Consider the following 22,960-nt stretch of genomic DNA (forward strand, 5'->3'; position numbering starts at 1 on the left):
CCATTTCAAACTGCTTCAGGAAAACAGCAGTCATAAACAGACCTGTAATTTTACAAAGCGTCTCTTTGGGACTGGGTTTAAGTACTCACAGCTGAGAATACCTGTCCCTCCTGGTAACGTGAGACATAGCGTGCCCATGCTTCTAAAACACCATGAGGGCCTTCCATTATGTGTTTTAAAGGAAACATATTAACAATTTGTATGTGAATAGATGCCTTCTAGATCAGAGATGTACCACAGCTCAAGTATCAGCAAGTAAAGGAAGGCAAGAAATTTAACTAAAATTTACTGTGTTAAAAGGGACCCTTTTTTCACTCAGTCAGGATACTTACATCCAGTTAAAGCAATAGTCAAAAAATCCCTAAATATAGCATGTACTTTCCTTTTTAAGTTTGTAGAGTATGAAAATCAACAAACTGCAGTCACCTGCTTTAGACATTCTCATGACTCATATTCCACAAAATCAAAAGGTTTTACCCAAGCCTAGCCCTCCAACATGGAACCTCTAATACCATCTTCAGAGATACTCAGGAAAACAACCTGGTGGTTTTAACAGTAAGAGTCTCTAATGTACCTTTGCTTATGTGTACGTATAAGAAAACAGACACAAGGATACTCAAAAGACACAACCTAAAAGGAAATGTCTCCTCACTGAACTTGACTCTAACAATACAAATCAAATGGCTCGATAAAGAGATGGCCAACGGGGTAGACAAGATTTTCTGGCCTCTGTGCTCTCTATGCACTCTACATCTCTCTCTTATCACACTGGAAATGCTGTTAGAATGATCCATTCATATATTGGTTTAGTCCATCAAACTGTCAGCTAGAGGGGAGAAATTGCATCCTTTAATAATACATCCCTAGTATCTATACAGTGCTAATACCACATGAATAAACAAGTTATCAGGATATAAAAGTATAAATGCCATAGTGAAAAATGGCAGGAATTAGAAACGACAGCTGATGGGAAGAACAAGGGAAAAAAAACAGTACAAACCATTTAGTTATGTTCAATTCTCATGGTAAAACAAATGGGATTTTCATGCTAAAGAGCTTCTACTTCCACAAGGATGCTGACTGGAGCATAAGGAACAAAAGTCCACTAGAATGAACCCCGTGGGGACAGGGATCCTGTTGTTTCACTCATATAATACCTTTCATGGTCCCAGGCATAGGGCAACTACTCAAAACACATTAGATGGTGGCTGGGCTTTGGGTGGATAGATGGATGGATAAATGAATGAAAATGCAAACTGCACGCAAAATGGGGAAATCTGAGGCTGTGAATTAAAACTCCACTTAAACTACACATCATTTGCCACTAATGGTTCCTCATGCAATCCTTGCAATAGTGCCTGTTATTCATCTCCTACATGGCAAGTCAGATTTACTTGCTCTGTTCAATACCTTTTCCAAGTGGGAAAAAAGCCCCACAAAACTAGGTGCAACAGTTAGTTTTCTATGAGGCTAGATACAGTTATTTCCATCTTTATTCTCACTGATTTCACTGTTCTTGAGTGACTCTGGCCTTGGATGCAGCATGAAGTCAGCTTCCAAGTACCTCACGGAGTGTTCAATGTGCCTTTACCTTCCTTTGATGGCTTCTTATCATCATACTGTACATTAAGTCTCTCCCGAGGACCACACAATGGTTGTTGGATACTTGGAAGCAACTGCATTGTCTATTCAACTGTTCATATTATGTTTACGGAGTGTTTGCTTCTTTGTATCACTGAGTGGAACAGTCCGTGAATCATAGGCTATTAAATGAAATTTCTGTGTAGGTGTACAATCATTGCAGGGAATGGAGAACAAAAACATAATTCTATACTGGCTTTGCTGTGTGTAATGATTTCCTTAAGTGGTTTTTTGAAAAAGTCACAAAAGAGACATGCAATAATGCTGGGCATACAGGTACAGAAAATTGTGTCCTACCTGTCATTTCAGACAGAATGGAAAAATTATTACCTAATACACTGCTTGACAGTAAACATTGTAGTCAGATACATCATCTCATTGATTGTCAAAATGATTCTGAGAGGTAAAGCAGGGCATATTTTTGAATCTCCATTTTAAAGAGAGAGTATGAAGGTGCGAGTGGTTCTCTGACTTAAATTCATACAGGTCAGTCTGAGTGTGTGTTTTGGTGGCAGGACTTGAAGCAAGCTCTCCTATATTCTAACAAGCTTTAAGGCTCTGGAGATAAGCTTCCCTTCTCCAGGGCAAAGGCAACACACAGTACCTGGTCTATTTCCTGAGTGGTTGCTATTTTGTCCTGAAACAGCAGAGGAGGGCCGGTTGGAGGCAGCAGTTTTCTTATCTTGCACTTTGTGGCTGTCAGGCGCTGCACAAATGAGACAAAAGAGAAAAGACACATTTAGTTTCTTAAAATTTATTCAGACACGTTCACCACTCTCGTATTAAGTACTAGGCTAGATTCAGGAAATAAAAAAGTTAAGTAGTTACAAGCCCTGCACCCAAGGAGCAGACCGTGCAGGAGGGACACATCCCAAACCCGTCAGCCTCAGCTCAAGTGACCAGTCCTACAGCAGTGATGTGCTCAGGGTCCCTGAGATCGTTCACCCAGGCTGTCCCAGTTTACACATAAAGCCACCATGGGGAAGAATGACTAGAATCTAGAGTCTGTGATCTTTGTTCTTACATAGTTCATGTGTTAGGAACCCAAACATTCCAAGAACATAACCAAGTAGATCACTAAAGGGAACAGGAGATATCACTCACTGGGATGTTGAGAAAGCCTCTAACAAATGTACTGGAACAGATTATTCAAGAGGCTAAGAAAAATGAATTCTAGGAGAGGAACAAAGGGCAGAAGTATCAGGCAATTCTCTGGTTATATAAAGTACAGGGTCCTCCAGAGGACCAGGTAAATTGTTCTTTACATACATCATTTAACATATTTTCAAAAGATATTTAAAGCCTATTTGCTACTTCTCAGAAATCACGTCAAAGAACAAGCCTTTGATCTCCTGTCTCCTACTCTCTGCCTTAAAACCTGTTCTACCCACAGTCTTCCCCGACCAGTCAAGCAATTGCATTCTTCCAGCTGATTACGCCCAGAGCCTTGGAGACATCCTTGACCCCTCTCCTCCTATCACTCCCCAAATTCAATCCATTAGTAAGTTCTTTCAGCTCTACCTTAAAAAACATCACCACTACCTTTCTGACCATCTCTTCCTGTGTGACTGCGATATCCTCTTAGCCAGTCTACCCGATCCTACCCCTTTTCCTCTTCAGTCTAGTCTCATCTCAGCAGCCAGAGGGATCCCATTAAACCTTAAGTCATGTCATTCCTCTGTTCCAAGCTCTCTAACAGTCGCCATCCCACTCAGAGTAAAATTCAAGGTCTGTCCATGGTCTACAAAGTACTATATGGTTTGGCCTTCACCGTGTACCACTTTCCTTCTTAATTACTCTGCTCAGATCATAATGACTTCTCCATCTCAAAGCCTTTGCATCTACCAAATATCAGCATGGGTCTCCCCTTCACTTCCACTGGTTCTCTGCTCAAAGTTGACATTACAGAGTCCCCTTAACCTGTTTAAAACAGCACCCCCATCACTCATCACTCCCCACTCCTCCTTACTCTGCTTTGTTTGTAGCCCTTATCCCCTGACACGTGATATATTTACTATCTCCTCCATTAGGCTGAGGGAAATGGATAATAACTCAAAAACAGGAATCACTTGTTTAAGGTTTTTGAACCTAAAAGGATGTAATAGTAATTATGCTTCAGGAAGACTAAATTTAAAAATGGTACCCAAGATGCACTTAAAAAAAAAAAAAGCTACTAAATTTACCTTTGAACTCTGAATGAAGAACATACCAGATTTTTATGGCTCTCTCTCTCAGTTACGTATAGTAATAGCTAGCATAGAAAACCAGACTAAATAGTAGAAAGTCTCTTAGACACTATTTTTAATTAACACCGTTTAATTGCCCAGTTTCAAATAATTTGTTGGCTTTAAATAACAGGTTCAAACATAAACCTCGATGGCTGTAACACATGTTGTCATCTCACTTGCCAAAAAAAAGTTGCCAGTTATCACCACGTGGCAGGTGAAGCTTACACTAGTTTATTTTCTTTATTTTCTTTGTATTACATAGCCACCTCCAGCACACAGCAAGAAAGCCTTAATTAGTAAGCTGTTTAAGGGATCTTACTTTTTTTTTTAGCTAACTAAAGATAATTAGGACCACTTGTTTAGAATATATTTCAAACATACTCATTTTGTTCTTGCCTTGGTATATTTGACATAATTTAATCTGCCTCTGGAGATTATCTGCAGTGCCCCCAGGTCCTGACAACAGACAACCATCCTAACTGAATATTATGTGACAGTCAACCATAAAGGAGATTAAAAAGAACACATGTCCAGTGCAAGTGACTTCTCCAAATAATCCCTTATAAAAGTTTTTTTTTTTTTTGGTTGTAATTTGCTTTGTCTTGAAACTGAAATGTAAAAAATAAATTTCAATTAAACTGGAGGTCTGGTTACTTGAATTCCAATTTATCTACATCTGACTTTTATTAGATCTACGCTAGCTGAACATCGGTCTGCCCATGTTATCATCATCTGGATCTCAAGAATTCATTTCTATCACAAAAGACCTTTTGAGTCCTATTCATAACGAGACAAACTTAAAATCTATCTTTTTAAAAAATTTGTTCAGTTCATATAAAACGAATAGGTTAAATTTAGTAAAATAAAGATAATTTAAAAAGTTGTCAGCAGCAGGAGGGTATAGCTCAGTGGGAGAGCACATGCTTAGCATGCATGAAGTCCTGGGTTCAATCCCCGGCACTTTCATTAAAAAAAAAGTTATCAGGCTGTTTAGTCCAGGATTATATACTGTTGATTTTTTTTTGTTTTTTTTTTTGTTTTGTTTTCTTTTTTTTTTGTTGTTGTTGTTTATATACTGTTGATTTTTAACCATTAGGTTGAACATTTGTCTAAAGTTTTCTGGCCATGTTTCTGCTTTACTATCAGTCTTTCCCTTCCACACTGCAAGGCTCCTTATTTCTCAAAAAGCTTCTGTGGTTAACACTCTATCATGGTATAAGACTGAAGATAAACTCAAACAGACCTGTGAGTTCTGCTACTTACGAGCTGAGTGTCTTTCAGAAAGTCTCCTGACTTCTCTGAGTAGGTATATGGGGGTGAAACTGCCTAACTCACAGGGTTGTTGGGAGGATTAACTGAAAAGATGGACATTAAGAGTCTATTACAGGGCTTGGCACACAGAGGTGTTTAACAAACATTCAGCCCCCTTTCTCTCAACGTTGATGCTCCTCTCGGAAGTCCTGGGCCTCCCACGCTCACAGCACTTGGCGCTGTGTGCAGAGCTGTGTTTCAGGTCATGGGGGAGGCGGTGTGTGCTTTAGAGTCAGCTGACCTGGCACTGCCACTTATGAGCTGTGAGCCCTCAGCACATCGTTTAATCTCTCAGTCTTTGTTTCCACACTTCTAACGCAGGAAAACACTTCCAGAGTTGTGAAAATTAAATGAGACTGCCGGGCCCACTGCGAGGCTCAATAAATGGTAGAAGTATTTTTGGCTCTCTCCCTATTCCTACCAAAATGTGGGGAACTGGGTTTCTAGCTTCTCTGGGCTTTGCTCACTCAGTGCTAACAGGGAAGGCAAACCTATGTCAACCTGGTGACAGTCCGGGGAGCAGAGTCTGGCTCTGCTGCTGGCTTCAGAAGTTTTCAGCTCAGCTACAATCACACCTCCTGGGGGCCTCAGATAGGTGGGACCTATTGCTATGGTTTCCAGGGTACAACCTGGCTTGGGAAGAGGTAATTATCAGTCTTTCTGGGACTTAAAGAGATGACAGTTTTCCTGAGATTTAATGCCTTTCAAGTTACCACCATATTAAGTAAGTATGAGCCTTAAAAAGAAACCCTCAATCATAACAGGAAAATAAAATCTTCTGATTTTTTTTTATAACAAAGCGTAGGGAATTTTACTGTTTGAGAACACAATGAAAACAGAAATTTATTTTAAGATTTTCAACATTTAAAAATCTGGCAATCCTAGGTAACTAGCATGTAAGATCGCATATACTATTTTTAAATTTACCATTAAAATAATACCACTTTAAAAATGACTCAGGTGGCTTAACAGTATTATTTGAATCTCTTTTCTTTCATTTTTCAAAAAAGAAAACTGAACCATATACTAGGATGCTCAATAAGTCTTTGCAAGCCTTATAAAATTTTTATTGATCTTCCTGCTAGCTTGAAAGCTTTATTCCATTAGTGTCACATGTGAGAGTGTTGGAGACAAGAGGAAGGATGGAGAGAAGCGCCCTTGTGGTCTGGGGCCCTGTCTGTAAATCACTGCAACAAAACAGGCAGCAGACACTTGGAGCTTTCATCTAGTAAAAATCTTGCAGCTCCAAGCCTGTGCCACAAACGTGCCTCTATAATCCACATCCTCTTAGATTCGCTGCATTCCTTGCAATGTCTTCCCATAAATGTCATGGGCTCTCACTGCTTTGTTTCTATTTTCAGCTGTATGGTCTGCTGGAAGAGTCTTCTCTCAATTGATCAAGACAACTGGCCCAACCAATGCTTAATTTAGTAAAAATGCTTACTCTTATAAGGCATTTATGATCACAAACTTACAGACCATGCTGAGTTTAAACTCACTGAATGATACCTGGTCCTAACATCCAAAAAAGAATGTATTTCTGTCACTATTTAAAACAATATATGGCTTATGGGCTGGGCAACAGCAACACTTTAGCCTTCAACCCCCAGCTCTGTATGGGTGCCGTATGAGTTGGACTTTGTGGAATACGGCACCCAGGATACACATGTAACTCTGGGAGAGTAAACCAGAAGACAAAGCAGAGGATGAGCCACAAGCAACTGGCATTTCTTTTGTAGTAAAAGATGGCTGATGATGTTGCAACTTCATGTGCCTCCATCTCACAGTTTCAATCTACCTGTGCAGAAAAGAGTTAACATCACACATGACGTGTTGCCTTAGGAAGACCTGATTTTGCTTTATGTCTTTTTGCTACAATAAATCTTAGCCATAAGTATGACTATATGCTGAGTCTTTCTAGTGAATCACAGAACTTTGAATCACAAATAGATTATCTGAAAATTTGGCTGCAAAATACTGTTACGGCAATTGAAGAATGTTATTCGTTTAAAATAATGACATACAAAGACTACAGAGTAACTTTCAGGTAGTTCAGAGTGTTTTACCTAAAATTTTCTACTTTGTGATCTTTTTGCTCATATACTTGGCAAGTTAAAATTTTATTCTAATGTAGCTGCCAGGAGTATGGTAACATTTAAATCACAGATATTAAATACTTTATCCAATATTACTTATGAAAGCTGCATTAGAATAAGAAGGGGATAATGCAATCTCAAAACTCCTAATGACTTTTCTGATTATTTCACATGATGGAGTGCTTCTCAGTTTAAATTCCTCATAATTGTGAGGTGAAGGAGATTAAGAAATAGAAACCTCCAGTTATAAAAAAAGAACGAGTCATGGGAATACAATAAATGATACTGATATAATTTTATATGGTGACAGATGGCTGTTGGACTTGTCATGGTGATCATTTTGTAATGTATTTGACTGTTGGATTGTTATACTGTTCACCTGAAACTAACATAATATTGTACGTCAACTATACTTCAATAAAAGTAAATATTAAAAATTCCTCATAATTCTATGTGAAGTTGTGTGGGAATGATCAATGGTCCTGGGAGTCAGCGCTGGACGAACCTAGGTGTCACTTCCCACTTGACTTCAGTTCTTCCTACTCACATTTATTGTCAACACCCTATACTGTGGGACACCTTGCGCTCAATACTGGTAAAATAGTAAGTGAATGAGGCATCTTTTCTACCATCTCTTCCTTTTCTGGACTCCTAATTCTAGGGAGCTTTTGATTCCTCCAGTAATTTCTCTTCAGAAAAGTTCTCCCCTATTATGGCCTGAAGCACAATCTTGATGTCAGTCACATAACACTTTCAAGTCTGCATGTATAAACATGCTCTCTCAGTACAGTTCAGTCTTCCACTTCTAGAGAATATGTGCTCATGTATCTCTGCTGTCACTTGAAACTATGTCAAAAGCCATACTGGCCTCACAAAATCAAGACAATCCCTGATGTCAGTCTCTTGTTACTACCAATAGAACCACCATATTCCCAGGCTCAGAAATGTTACAGAACGTTTTCAATAAACATTTACAGGCACTCCCATAGGCCAGCCACTGTGCTATGTATCAAGGATACAAAGATCGCAGGACAGAGCATCTACTTGCAAGATGCTTATCATCATTTGGAGGAGACAATGGGCAAATACATGCAATGACAACAATAGACTGATTCAGTTTTCAAAAATCAATACGCCACAGATGATTAATAACCCCAGTAAGTGATACAGATAGTGTTACAGGGATTCAGAGGTGGAAGAAGGTGTTACGGAGGTGGTGGTGATGGAAAACTTCACTGGGTAAAGATTTCGAAGAATCTGTATAAGCAGCAGGTATTCCTGGCTGAGGCACAGCATATGCAAAACCCCCAAGGCTAAAGCGTGAGGGATAATCAGGGGACTGTCTAGTCAGAACAGTGGGTTTAGGGAGGCAGGCAGTTGAAAATAAGACAAACAGGCCAAGGTCAAAGCCTCCTTGGGTTCCAAGAGTATGCACTTTATCATGAAGGCGATGGAAAGGCACTGAGCAAGCCACACGGAACTTCTAGCTGTGAACTACTTTAGCTTCAGTGGCTTCTGGGGCTTCCGGATAGATGAAAAGTGAGGCCCAATAAGCCTGCTGAAAATGTATTTAAAAAGGTTATCATCTTAAAGACAACAATAAAAGGAAATCGGACTAGAACTCCACATTCTGCATAATTTACTAATTATTCAGATTTTCTCACTTACCTGAAACATGTACCAAGAGATGATTTTTTAACCACTGGGGGTAAAAAGAAGCATGAGTGACTATGGTGAAATATATTCCTGTAGTTGGAGCATCAAGGAGCAGGGAAGGGGCAGAGTGCGTGGCCATCCTAGAGGGAAACCGGGCAGAGAGGGGACCCTGCATAAGCTCCCTGGGTCTCTTCTGCTTCAGATCCTGCAGGAAATGGAACCCCAGCCACAAACTCTAGGGAGCAGGAGTGGTGGGCAGGAAGAGGAAATATGGAACAGAGGAAGTGTGCCTGGTTGGGAAATAGGTGGGGTGTTTTTGAAGGCAATTTTGCAGGCATGTCAAGAAAATAAAATATGGGTAGACGCTGATGAGTATTATTAAAGGCACTCTCAAGGCAGCCCAGGGTGCGGAAGAAGCCACCACACTATGCAAACTTACAGGGACTGCACCGTTGCAACGTTTGTAACTACAGATGTTGAAAAAGAGTGCAGAGTCTGATTTGCCCTTCTGCATCAGAATAAATCCACTTTGTGGTATGGTATAACATCTGGCCACACTTAATCTGACACAGCGATAAGAACCATTTATTCAGCACTACTGTTCATTTTTGGTTGCAAAAACAAATGCAATTAAATGAGAACATTTGATAATAATGTATATCTGAGTCATACATTGCATCTTCCTTATTCATTCTGGTGACAGAAACAATTCAATTAAGACTTTTTTCTTTGCATTTCACACACTCTAAAAGACCAAAAAGTAATGACTTTGGCCTATAGTATATTAGAGGCTTATAAGACCCTGTGGAGGTTTTAAAATTTGGAGGGAGCTCATCCAACAATAAAGAACAGTGACAGAAAGTCACTTTCTGATAACTTCATTTCTTTATAATGAAAAAAAAATTATGATGGTGATGGAAAACAATATTCAATCATAAGACAAAAAATTAGTACAATACTGAAATAACACAAACCCAAAGCAAAGACAATGATTTTACAAATACAATCCAACGTCGTGTATAGTTATATGACGTATGAGGAGAGAATTCACCAGAAATGTCACTTCTCATCTTCAAAACTGACAACAAGGCATGAAGAATGAAACAGACACATGTACGTATTTATTAAGTTTGTAATCTATTAACTTCCATAAAGAAGCTGAAGCAGTTGTACTGAACTGTCATCTATACATTAATGATAAAAATACTGACATTATCATAACCTCTTCTATAAAAATCCACTTGTTTGCTGAATTACACAGTAGGAAAAATATAATTATTACTTAAATGGCTGCAAAAGATAGTTCTATCAAACAAGTTACCAGGATATTTTTAAGGGATAAGGAGCGGGCTACTTGTTTACTCCAAAGAGCTGACGTCTGATCACAGCCATCATGTTCTGAGCTTAAAAAACCATAGATGGTCTCCAAGTAAATGGAGCTACAGGCTAAGTTAGTCTCTGATACTTGGCTAGGTGTAGAGCTATGATAGTTTCTACTAGACTAGAGAAACTTGAGGGCAGGGAGGACACCTTCATCTTTACACTCTGTACCTTTAGTGTTTAGCCCACTATCTGGCATATATGACACTGACACTGAATAAATGCCTGAAGAAAGAAACAAGAGGGGAAGAGAGGGTGGATGGTGTACCCCAAACAAATTGTGGCAAAAGCCCAGAAAGAAAAAGTATTAATGACAAGATAGGTGAAAAGAAAAAGTACACATTTGTTCATTTTTTGGCTGCCAAGATTGTAGTGACCGAAAGAATCATCAGATCACAGTCACATTCTTCCCATGTCAGAAAAGGAAAAACTAATGTAATTCTAGGCTGGTTTTGACATTATGTCAGGCAAGATTCAAAATCAAATGACTGTTTTTGCAGTCACATAATAGAAAAGTTTGCCCAGTATTGTTTACAGTGAGTATCTCAGGAATTAGAGGGTCAGTCTCCAAATACAGCAGAACACTGCCTGTCCAGCAGAGGAGACAGCATGCGAACGTCACAGCCTTGGCTGGAATCAGAAAGGTGACCAGACAAGCATTCATCTTTCAGAGACCTGCATACCCCAATCTTCTCCCAAAGTAACTTCAGAGATTTGATAATCTGTTGATAAGATAAGAAACATCCACTTTAGCTGAAATGAAGAAAAGCATTTCAGAAAAGCACGTGTTCTATATATTTTGTGGGAACGATTAGGGATTGCTTCTTAAGCTGTTTTGTTTACCACTGAAAGTAGCTCCTTAATTCATGTTACAAAGTCCTTCTAATACATTTAACTGACAGGAGTAAACATCACACACTTTAAAATTCAATGAAATAGGCTTTTATCTAAAAACAAACAAAAAATAAATAAAACAAACAAAAGCCTTCCTCCAGCCAGATGGCAATACCATAAACAGAATAGAAAATGCTGTATTTTCCACCTGTATTAATATAAACCAGGTTAAAAAACAAGCCTTTTCATCCCCACGGGTGACGTACTTCCCTGGAGACTTGTCACCAGCCACAATGCAAACTGCTACACAAATCATCTCTGCCCCCTAATATGAATCATGCTTATGACTCAGCGAAGTACAGAGCAAAGTACAGAAAAAGGGCAAAAACCCAAACCATTTTAAGTTTTCCAGTCACACTGAGAAATGGTAAATTACAGATTGTAGTTAATTGTCTAAATTTCCACAGCTGGATAGGGAGTTTATCAAATTAGACCCAACTCAATTAAACTCAATGTGTAATTAAAAGCAACTATTTAAATAACTTGGGAGAGAAAAATAATTAGAACTCAATTTTATTATACTCTGTGCTTAATTAAAGTAACCAACTGAAAGAAATTGTTTTTACTTTTAACAGAATTATGGTTTACTTTAAAGAAAAGTAAAATGGCTGATGGTAGTGTTTTACAAAATGATTATTTTGGCCACAAAATAGAAAAGATTTTTATACTTAAGTGCAAAATAAAATTATCAAGGTAGTAAATGTACAGTTCTTAAAATGAATCCCAAATAAAAATGGGATTCTGTTTTAAATATCAGTTTTGCAAAGAGATGTGAAAGTAATTTTAATCCTTTGAGTATTAGTCGACTGAATGAGTTTAATCTGTGAGGTAAACACATGGTTGCAGAATATTAATCATTAATTGTTCCTCCCCTGCACAAAATAGTAAAATACTTAACTTTAAACCTTCTTGAAAAACTTAATAGGAGTGAGTAGTGCATAATGAAAGGTTAAGTTTATTCCAATTCACTTCAGGTAACTATTGAACATGTAACTTAACGGCTGCTTAAGATGAGGGGCCATCCCAGTCTCATCCTGCTGTTGTATGCTGAAGACGTTTCTACCTCTGTGACTGGTTAGTTTTTCCTTTTCTCATTGGAACATTGGCCTCACTATCTCTCCAACTACTTAAATCCAATCCATCTTTTTTCTTTTTTCAAAAATAGCCCCCCCCTTTTTTTGAGAGAGTTTTAGGTTTACAGCAAAATTGAGCAGAAAGCACAGCGTTCCCAAGTATCCGCTACTTGCACACATGCACCACCTCTCTCACTGTCACCATCCTGCACTGAGTGGTACATTTGTTTCAATCAATGAACCTACACTGACACATCATTATCCCCCAAAGTCCACAGTTCACATTAGAGTTCACTCCTGCTGTTTTGGGTTTTGACAAACATATAATGTCATGTATCCACCATTACAGCATCATACAGAATCCAGACCAGTCTTCATAGTCCAGCTCAAGTCTCTTTCTCATGAAGTCTTTTCTAGCTACTCCTACCTCCAACGCAGTCCTTTCTCTGACTTACTACACGCCAAGGGTGCCCCACACTGATTAGCATTTGGTTTTGTTTTGTTGTACATGATTTTTAGAATGTGCATTTCCAAAAGTTCTAAATACTGGTAATCTCATGAGAGGTAAGGCAAAAAACTGTGCTGTATAGTGACAAAACAAAACAAAAGCCCCCAAATACAAACAAAAACCCCCAACCCAATTGAGGAAATGCTTGATACAACATTTCTTGCTTAGAAATTCATACTGCCAACTTACATACTGAAAGCTGTGTCCATACATGCTGGTTACCCAATAAATATCTATTCCCTGATGCTTCTTTTCTAACAGAAGTTTGGCCACAAGGCACAGTTCTGGCCAAAAAGTTGAAAACTGAAGTTGTTGCTGGGGTTTGTGGGAATGCTCCTTAAAGGAGAAGCAGACACAGATGGGTTTGCTTCTCTCCCCTCCTTTTCCTCCTCTCTTGAACATGGATGTGATGTTGCACATAGGGCATCCACCTGGCAACCAGAAGGCTATCATGAGAGAGAGATCATGGGAGTAACAGAGCCCTGGCCCTGACATTTGTGAGCTGCTGAACAAATGCTAGCAACTGTTCACGTCCATGTTTCCTGTAGGTAAGCAAAAAGAAAACTCCTAATTTGTTTAATCCTTGGGTCTTTTGTTTTTTTTGATTCTGTATTCACGATTAGAAGCAATCCTTAAACTGACAGAGTTCTCATTAATTATGGAATGAAGTCCAAGCGCCTGAGCCTTCCAAATATCTTCCAAAATCTGGCCCCAGCTCACCCTGCTGGCCCCCACCTCCTCTATTCCCCAACAATCACCTCTTTGAGCCCAGACATCACTGAGGGCTGGAGGTGACACTCCAAATGGGCTCTGAAGGTGGGTGAGATTCAGAAAAGGCAAAGGATTTAATTTAGGTGGGGGAGTGGGAGATAATAAAAGGCTACAAAGGACAGTGATGACCCAGAAAGGAAAAAACAAGGCACACAAAACCAGGTGGTGGTTAGATGATAAAAATATCTCATAACGTTGTGTCTTAGATACTGGCTTTTCGTTTAAGGCATTCACAAGCAGGCTCCACACACTGGGGATTCTGTACAAACTGCGTATTTTAGCACCTCCTTCATTTGGTACATTATGACTTATTCCAATTTCTTCCAGAAGTCAGAAAGCAAAACAGGCGCTGATTCACCATATTAAAGCAGATCTGCATTTAGTTTTGAAAACAGCTGGAGGAGCAAGATCAGAAGGAAAAAAAAAAAAAAAGAGCAAGAGATGCCAGATCAGGGTTTTAATAACATTTGTGATAGAAATCGGTTCCATAGGAATTCAAACAATTTAGAAACCAGTAGATTTCTGAAAAGAATGTGCACGGTGCCCCCAGCACAAACCTGGATAGCTCTTGATAATTCCTGAGCCACAATTCTCCTTTTTTCCAACTAGCCAGTTGGCCTTAAGGTCCTTACACAACTGCTTATTAACTGCGCAGAGGCACTCGCAAGTTGGCCGCAAGACTGAATTACTTTCTCGACCAGCAATTCCATAAATGTATCAGTAGGTATTAATCAAACCCTTGCATATAAAAATAAATAAAGACAAAAATTTCAGTTGATTTAGTGTATTTTTAAAAACAACATTTATTTGCTTTTCTATAGAAAGACTATGAAGATAAAAATTTGAAAGGTCCATAATCCCATCACCTGAATAATCCATTTATTCATTTTATCTTTAAAAAATGTCTATCATATGGTTTAGGGAATTCAAATAGTACATAAAGCTGTAAAATAAAAAGCTCTTCCTTCCCTCCTTTCTCTCTGGAAAAAAAACTTCTATGTGCATATATACTTGCAGTCTATCTACTCAAAACATGCTACTTACTCTTCTGTCCCTTCTTTTTCTCATTTCATAATCTTACTTAGCCCACTTTTCAAGTTCCTTCTTAACTGCACTGTATTTTATTATTTCCAATACATGCCTACAAGAATCAGGTGTCATAGTCTCCTCTCTCACCTTCTCTCGAAGTCTTCTTTGCTGTGTGAGACCACAGCCCTGACTGAGTGTCATCTACACCAACACCAGCACCTGGTCCCTTGCCCTGGGTTGGTATATTCATCTCTCGCCATTTAGGCCTCTTTGCTTCTGCCAGTCTGGACTCTACCAAGAAGGCAACCACTTCCAAGGAAGAGGACTACTAAGAAAACTCCAAGAAGACGACTTTCTGGGAGACAAAGGCAGGAATGGGATCTGCCAGGAGCCACAGCTTTAGGACTGAATCAGAAGCTGAACAACTTGCTTTGTTCCACGCGGACACTTCCCCTCTCAGTTTTGTGAGCCAAATGTGTATCAGTTCAAGCTGTGGCTTCTGCCAGCTCTGCTGGAGACACTGGGCTGGGCTGGAATTGAATTGCTTCTCTGGCACCTTGTCTGCCTAGGAAATGGAGCAGTGCAGCAAAAGGTAGAAGAATATTTCCTGGCCACCTTCGTGTCCATTGCAAAGCCGGGATCATATGCTGTTAAGCCAGGAAGTGCCAAGAAGGGCAGAACGCTGAAGCTGCTCCTTCCTCCTCCGACTATCAGCTGGTGGTGACAAAGTGGGGAAGAAGGCCAATGGCGCCTGCGATGACAGCGCTGACTCCCACCCTGGGATCTCTGCACAGGCGCTGTCTGAGAACTCACACTGCTAGTGACTTTCAAGGGTATACGGCTTGTGGTCTGAAAACACAGTTAAATCTATTAAATAATTAAGACTATCATCCTGGACTGCAAAGAAATGTGACTAAGCCAAGACTTTGGTAGGCCCAAAGACTGTGTCAGGCCAGAAAAAGGAATTTAAATTACAAAGCATCCCTCCAACCTTCCGCAAGGAAGAAGTGAGATTTAAAACATGGTGTTCTGCTGGCTTTATTATCTTTCTACTAAACATGGCCTTTGATTTGTTCAATGTCTTTAATTTGCCACAATCAAAACATCCCCAAATAGAGGATCTCGAATTTTGGGACCTAACTGAATATCTCGATGTAGAACAAATGAGGAACTAAAGGAAAGGATCCCAGTCTGAAAAACAAGCAAGCAGTTTTACAGAGGTCTGCCAGCTCTCAAAAGCACAAAGACGACTGTGTGGCAGGTGTTGCAACCTGGCGAACGGTATCAGGCCAGACAGAAAGGCTCTTTATAGGATGGAACACGGATGGCTATTTGGTTTACAGGCGCCAACGTATATGCTTATTTTCCAGTATGTATATTCATTTGAAGTAGGCTACATCCACTTCAAATGAGAGAATGCAATTACAAATTCTAAATCTGCCTAATCTTGAAGCTCTTTTAGGGTCACGAATAGCTAAGCCAAAATTAAGCTGATAAACTGCCTCCTTTCCTCTAAGTGCTTTGGGAATGTGGTTTATGAGGCCATTTCTTACTTGACAACCTCTGTTTGGGAGTTGGTAGCTACAGCATTTGGAGAAACCAGGAGGAGGGTGAGGGAGATTGGGAAGGTTAACCTGTACAGATAGCTCCTCCTAGAAGAAAGGGAAAAAACTCAACAGTTACTAAGTGGAGGTGGGGAGGAATGGAGCTGCTGTTAGCCAAGCAGCTCTCCTTCCATTCCAGGGAACACTGGTCTCGTCACTGGTCCCTAAGCCACTGGCCCTGACAGTCTTCCCACCCTTTTTATCCAAGAACCTGCTTCTGGACAATCAGCTGTGTTTTCAAAATCCCAGCAGAATTACTGTCAGAAAGGAAATTTCTTTAAAGAACTATCTGAGCTTTCTAGTGAGACATGAGTGAATCTCAGTGCAGTCTCTGAGTGTCCCTCCAACTTGCCACCTTCCCGAGATGTACCAGCAATGATCTGGGAACGACAGAGCAATGTGGGTTCCGTGTAGTTTACAAATGAAGCACAAGCCCAAGGCTTCTTCAAACATTTCTGTTCTTCTACCTCCTGTGTCAGAGCAGTGAAAGACCTCAGAAAATTTTCAAAAGGCCGTGTGCTTTCCGTGAACAGTGAGGTAGGGAGAGGCTGCGATACTGAGTTTGGTCTTTCATGTACTCGAAGGAAGGAGAACATTACAGCTGGGTGAGGACAGGGACGGGAGAAGGGGCGGGGAGACAGAGAATCAGCTTTCAGAGTACGAGCAATTGAAGGGTAAATCACCGTGCTGTTAGGATAGATGTTTACAAAGCGTTGAATGTCTAATTCTGAGTATTTTTTTCATAAAGATTCTATGGTAACATTACTACATAATGGGTTAATTAAGCTTTTGTGGGTTATCAGTTGCACATGCAATATTTTTATAATGAGAGTGTGTTCCAGCTTTCAAACAGCCAATTCATAAATGAACTTCTGGAACAAAACCATCAGGAATGGCTAATTTTTTTTAAACTCTACAAAAGTTTACCAAATATGTATAAGGTAAGGGTCATAGATGATCATATTTTAGAACTAGTTGAGAAAGGAAGTTTGCTCATAATTAGCCATTTTGAATTTTTAAATGTCTTAGAAACAGTCATTCATCTGTTCCTCAATTTAGTGCTTCTGGATATGCTAATCAGGTTTCTGTAGGCAAGATTTTCTGGCAGGCAGCCTAAGCTTGACCTGGTAAACAAATATTCAGTAGCAAAATTACAGTGACTACTGATGCCCGACAAAAACTTCATTTTTCTTACGTCTAAAAGATGAAAAGCCTTTTTCATTATCTGAAAACATCCTGGACAAGCATTTGCTTCACCTCAGAGAAGGAATGGGGACGATGAGAGGCCGGCTGATACCCATCTCAGGGAAAGCTGAACTTCACACAAGGAGACATTTACCTTCTCTAACTCGCCAGACTGATTTTAGAGCCTCTTAATTTGAAAAAAAAAAAAAAAAAATCACATTAAAGTCATATGTGGACCTTGGCCTTCAGAATGATCAAATTAATGTGTGATCACATCAAAATGATTAAGTTTTTGTGCTGAATAACCAGTTATACACAATTTTTGCTGTATTAATATCATCTTTAATAATAAATCAGCCTCAGCAATATGAGCATTGATGACATGATGGTATAATAAACCCACCATACACGGAGACAAGAATGAATACAAATGACATCATTATGTCTCATCTTCATCATCAAGGCTGATTTTTAAAACCCTCCAAGTGTACTTGCACTGTGCTGGGCTAGACTAGGTGGGTTAAACAGGTTAAAAGGATGAACTTCTGAGACCTCTTGGCTACCTGAAATTTTACTTGTATATCTGGTAGAGCAACATCTCTATAACAAAGAAAAATGTCTTACAATGACATGCATCGTTGTCAGAAACACTGCCTACAGCAGAAATACCACACAAGGTACATTCTATCATCTTCAGTTTCAGCAAAGAACTGCCTCCTTGCCCCTTCCTTCCTCCCTCCACTGACCGACTCCCAGGCTGTCTGGTCTGTGTTGGAGGTGTTGCTGCTTCTAGTCAGTGTGAGATGTCCCATGATGAGAGCCCAACTAGCCCCCTCAGACTCCTTGGTAATGGAACTGGACAAGGCCTGGGTCCCACTCACAAGAGACCTGTACCAGAGAGAGCATCTCTGCACTCACGCAGTGCTGACAGAGGAGGGACTTCCCTACCTCCCTCCCCAGAGCCCTTGGCTCACTCCACAGAGATGCAAAGAAGCCAAATAGCTTTGTTCCTAAGACTATAGTTAGCAGACGTATCACTGTACCCTGGAGTAGAGCCAGCACCATCTCTGTGAGCGGTTCCCTGAAACTCGCTGCTACCTATAGCAGTCAATACAGGTAGTGCCTCTGCTGGGGTTATACAAACACCAAAACTGGTCTGACTTACATCAACCTGAGGTCACTGAGCTAAACTTGCGTATAAGAATGACCGTTTCTGAAAGCGTGGCCAAGAAAGCAGAGTAGAAAGACCCTAAGCTCACCTCCTCTCACCAGCACACCCAAATCACAACCAAATGCAGAACAACAATGAAAAAGGCTGCAACCTACCACAAGAGATCTTCCACAGCTAAAGACATAGAGAAGGAACCACACGAGATGAGTAGGAGGGGCTGACTCGTGATATAATCAAATCCCGTCCTCTCCCCTCTCATGAGGGACCCACAAACTGGAGAGTAACTATATTGCAGAGGGTCTCCCACAGGAGTGAGCATTCTGAGCTTCACGTCAAGCTCCCCAGCCCGGGGAGGTCCAGACCTGGGAAGAAGAGCCCCCAGAGCATTTGGCTTTGAAGGCCAGCAGGGCTGGACTGCAGGAGCTCCACAGGGTTGGGGAAAATAGAGACCTCACCCTTAAAAGTCATACACAAAATTTCAAGCACACCAGGACCAATGGCAAAAGCAGTAATCTGATTAGAGCCTGGGCTAGACCTATCTGTTGGTCTTAGAGGGTCTCCTAGGGAGGCAGGGGGCAGCTGTGGTCACCCTGGAGACATAGAGATTGGTAGTGGACATATCAGGGAGTATTTATCTGCATGAGCTCTCCTGGCAGCTGACATCTTGGGTCATAAGCACCAAGACCTGGCCCCACCTAACAGCTTGTAGTCTCCAGTGCTGGGACACCTCAGACCAACAACTAACTGGGTGAGGACACAGCCCCATCCATCAGTAGGCAGGCTGCCCAAAGACTTCCTGAGCCCATAGCCACTTTTAGACATGCCCCTAGACATGACCCTGTTTACTAGAGGGCCAAGACCCAGCACCACCCTCCAGTGGGCAGCACTGGCCCCTCCCATCAGGAAGCTTGTACCAGCCTCACCACCAGGGGGCAGACACCTGAAACAAGAAACCTATGATCCTGCATTGTGTAGAATGAGCCTGCAGACGCAGGCTAGACCCTACCCTGGGACCAGCTGGCCGCTGGCCCTTGGGTGGCAAGACGGGAGGGCACTGCTGGGATGCATAGGATGTCTCCTACAGAAGGCCACTTCTCCAAGGTCAAAAAACGTAACTAACCAACCACAGACATAAAAATACAAATAGCAACTTAGATAAAATGAGGCCTCAGAGGAATATGTTCCAGATGAAGGAACAACATAAAACCCCAGAAGAGCTAAGTGACGTGGAGATAGGAAATCTACCCAGGAAAAAGTTCAGAGTAATGATTGTAAAGATGATCAAAGAACTCAGGAGGAGAATGGATGCAAAGAACAAGAAGTTAGAAGTTTTTAACAAAGAATTAGAAAATATAAAGAACAGAGTTGAAGAATACAATAACTAAAATGAAAAATATACTAAAAGGAGTCAATAGCAGAATAAATGAGGCAAAAGAACAGATCAGTGAGCTGGAGGGCAGAGTAGTAGAAATCACTGCCACTGAACAGAAAAAAATAAAAAAGAATGAAAAGAAATGAGGACAGTTTAAGAGATCTCTGGGACAACATCAAACACACTAATATTCACATTACAGAGGTCCCAGAAGGAAAATAACGAGAGAAAGGGCCTGAGAAAATATTTGAAGAGATAATAACTGAAAACTTCCCTAACCCGAGAAAGGAAACAGTCATCCAAGCCTAGGAAGCACCCCGGAGAGCCCAGGAAAGTCCCATACAGGATTAACCCAAAGAGGAACACAGCAAGACACACTGTAATCAAAGAATGATGGTTTCATCTAATTTTTTAGGGAAAGAGAATTTGCAGTCATTTCATAAGAAACTACAATGAAACATCTGCTGGCAACACATTTTCATTTCCATTGATCTGGAAATTATTCTGAACCAGTTTTAAAAGTTTATTGATTCTTATTTCACTAGGGAAAAAAAAAACTTAGACCTCTTATAAAACTCAGCTAAAACAAAAAGTTTAGGCTGAATATCAAACCCAGAGAAACAATCTTAATACTATGCAATGTTCAAAATGTTGACTATATTCATATTTTGGTTTTAAATAATTATAAACCTTTTTAGATTACTTGAAACCATGCTCTAAATTTTAATGAGAAACGTCCAATTCAGGGGGGAGGATATAGCCTAAGTGGTAGAGCATATGCCTCGCATACACAAGGTCCTGGGTTCAATCCCCAGCACCTCCTCTAAAAATAAAACAAATAAGTCAACCTAATTACCCCCACCCCCACCCCAAAAAAGAGAAATATCCAATTCACTATATGCTACTTCTACTCACTGAACTCTTGCCCAGCAGACTTTGAGTCTGCTCTCTCTTATCTGCTATCAGATTAACTACAAAAGGAAAGAAAAGTTGCCTGAGGCAAAGCTGAGAAAAGAAAAAAGATGGAAAACACCACTGAAAACATTCAACTAACACTGTAAAACAGGAGAAACACAGACTGCTCATTAGAAAATTCAAGCTTTAAAAAGTTATTTAAGACGACAGAACCACTATAGAGAAAGAAAATATATTAGTAACAATAATAAAAGCAACAACTGTGAGAGTCATCTATCAAGTCCTATCTAATATAGTGAGCACTGTGCTAGCTCCTACCTCCATCACATCTAATTCCTGTAGGCACATTACATTGAAAACACAGAGGCAGAGAATACACGGTCAGAATGGGGTATGGATCTGCCTTGTTTTGCCTCCAGAATCTGTGTGGTTTTCATTTACCATGCTGATTTTTGAAAGAACGGGTTAGACACACTCACCTACTAGATAACCAGGAGAATAATTTGGACCTGTTCCTGGGGCGTGAGAGGAGACCAGTGGCTTTTTCTTTTTCTTTTTCTTTTTTAAACATTTTTAAAATTGACTTATAGTCATTTTACAATGTTGTTCAGTGGCTTTTTCTTTTATTTTTTTCTGATGAGAAAAAGCAACGAGAGGCCTCGTGCCTCTGCTGACCTGTCCTGACCCTATGGAGAACTGGCATATTTGCTTTGTGAAAGTTCAGCCATGCATGGGCAAGTACACATGAAGTCACAGTAGTTTTACTATTTCCCAGTGTTTTCATAATACTAATGAATTCATAATAAAGCCACCATTAGTTTTAAAGAAAAACAGTGGTCTCCAAGACTAGAGAAATGGAAGCAAGATCTTCAGCGAAATTACAGAAAATCCACATGGGATGAAATCCTATTCCTCCCTCTCTCTCGAAGCTCTCGCTTTCCCTCTCCCTAGCTTAAGTAAACTGTATAAAATGGAGAGAACAATAAATAACTCTCATCGCAAACTGACAGCAGATATAAGATAAATGTTTCAATCACTTTTTCTGCCAAAATTCAGGCTACTGAGTACAGTTGACACATGCAGCTCACTCTTAAATTGTACTAATTTGTATTTAGTCAAAGTGAGACATTACTTCTATGTTCAACTGTGCTGTTGATGAGTTAACACCTAAAACCCTGTGCACGATGCATACAAGCCTCAGGATGCACCCAGGAGCCTCAGACCCACGCAGTTCCGATTTTCCAGGAATAAAAGTAACAAGTTTATTGCGCTCTCTCTCTCTCTTTTTTTCACTTTTCAAAATGAAATGCAACTGCTTTCAGGCCCTCTATCTAGCTGCCCCTTGAACAACATGGGCTTGAAATGGGTGAGCCCACTTATACGTAGATTTTTTTCAGTGGCACATACTACAGTACTACATGGTCCGTGGTTGGTTGAATTCATAGATGTGGTTCCCACTACTGGGCTGTCATAAGAAATCACAAGTTTCTAGTTCAGAAACAAGCTAGGATTATATTAATAATTAAGTAGACATAAGTCACTTTTTTTTTTAAGATAGTATAGGCCTGAAAGAAAGGAAATTTTGGTAAGACGATAACAGAACGAGAAGTTTGAAAGTCTGAAGCTGACAGACAGACGTAAATAGGGAGTGGCTGGCTTAGTCGTCACCTTCATGCCTGGTCTCGCTCCTGCTGTGAAGGGTAATCTTGGGCTGATGGCCAGTCTGATATTGTTAGATTCAGTTTAAACTCAGTTTATTACAATGGGCTGCTGGCTGGGCTGGGCAGGTTAGCGTGGTTGGCTAGAGCAGGAGCTTGAAGGTCAAAGCACGATCCGCATACAGAATCACAGAGAAGTACAATGAATAAGGGGTGAGAGGCCTGTGTTGGATGGTTTTATATATGTAATTACTCAGCAAAATATTTAACAAGCAGGCACTGTTCCAGGCATAACACAAAGATAATGGTAGCAAGGTTAAAGTCTCTCAAGAGAGACTGAAATAGAAAAAACATAATGCAGTAAGTACCACGGTACAAGATTCTGCTAAGGGAGGCTTCCTGGAGCAGAGGACACTAAAGCCCGAGTAGGTATGTAGGTGGGGGGGGGCATTTCTGGTCAGGGAGAGA

The 22,960-nt window shown here is 40.3% G+C and overlaps 1 protein-coding gene across 1 annotated transcript in view; it reads right to left on the minus strand.

Moving 5' to 3' along the window:
• Positions 1-22,960, minus strand: part of MAP7 (microtubule associated protein 7) — a 133,609-nt gene that overhangs the window by 55,597 nt on the left and 55,052 nt on the right. The window contains 1 exon segment of the mRNA XM_006188479.3: positions 2,246-2,347. Coding sequence (XP_006188541.1) covers positions 2,246-2,347 — 102 coding nt within the window.

The sequence above is a fragment of the Camelus ferus genome, chromosome 8 (assembly GCF_009834535.1).
Source record: "Camelus ferus isolate YT-003-E chromosome 8, BCGSAC_Cfer_1.0, whole genome shotgun sequence".
Classification (NCBI taxonomy): domain Eukaryota; kingdom Metazoa; phylum Chordata; class Mammalia; order Artiodactyla; family Camelidae; genus Camelus; species Camelus ferus.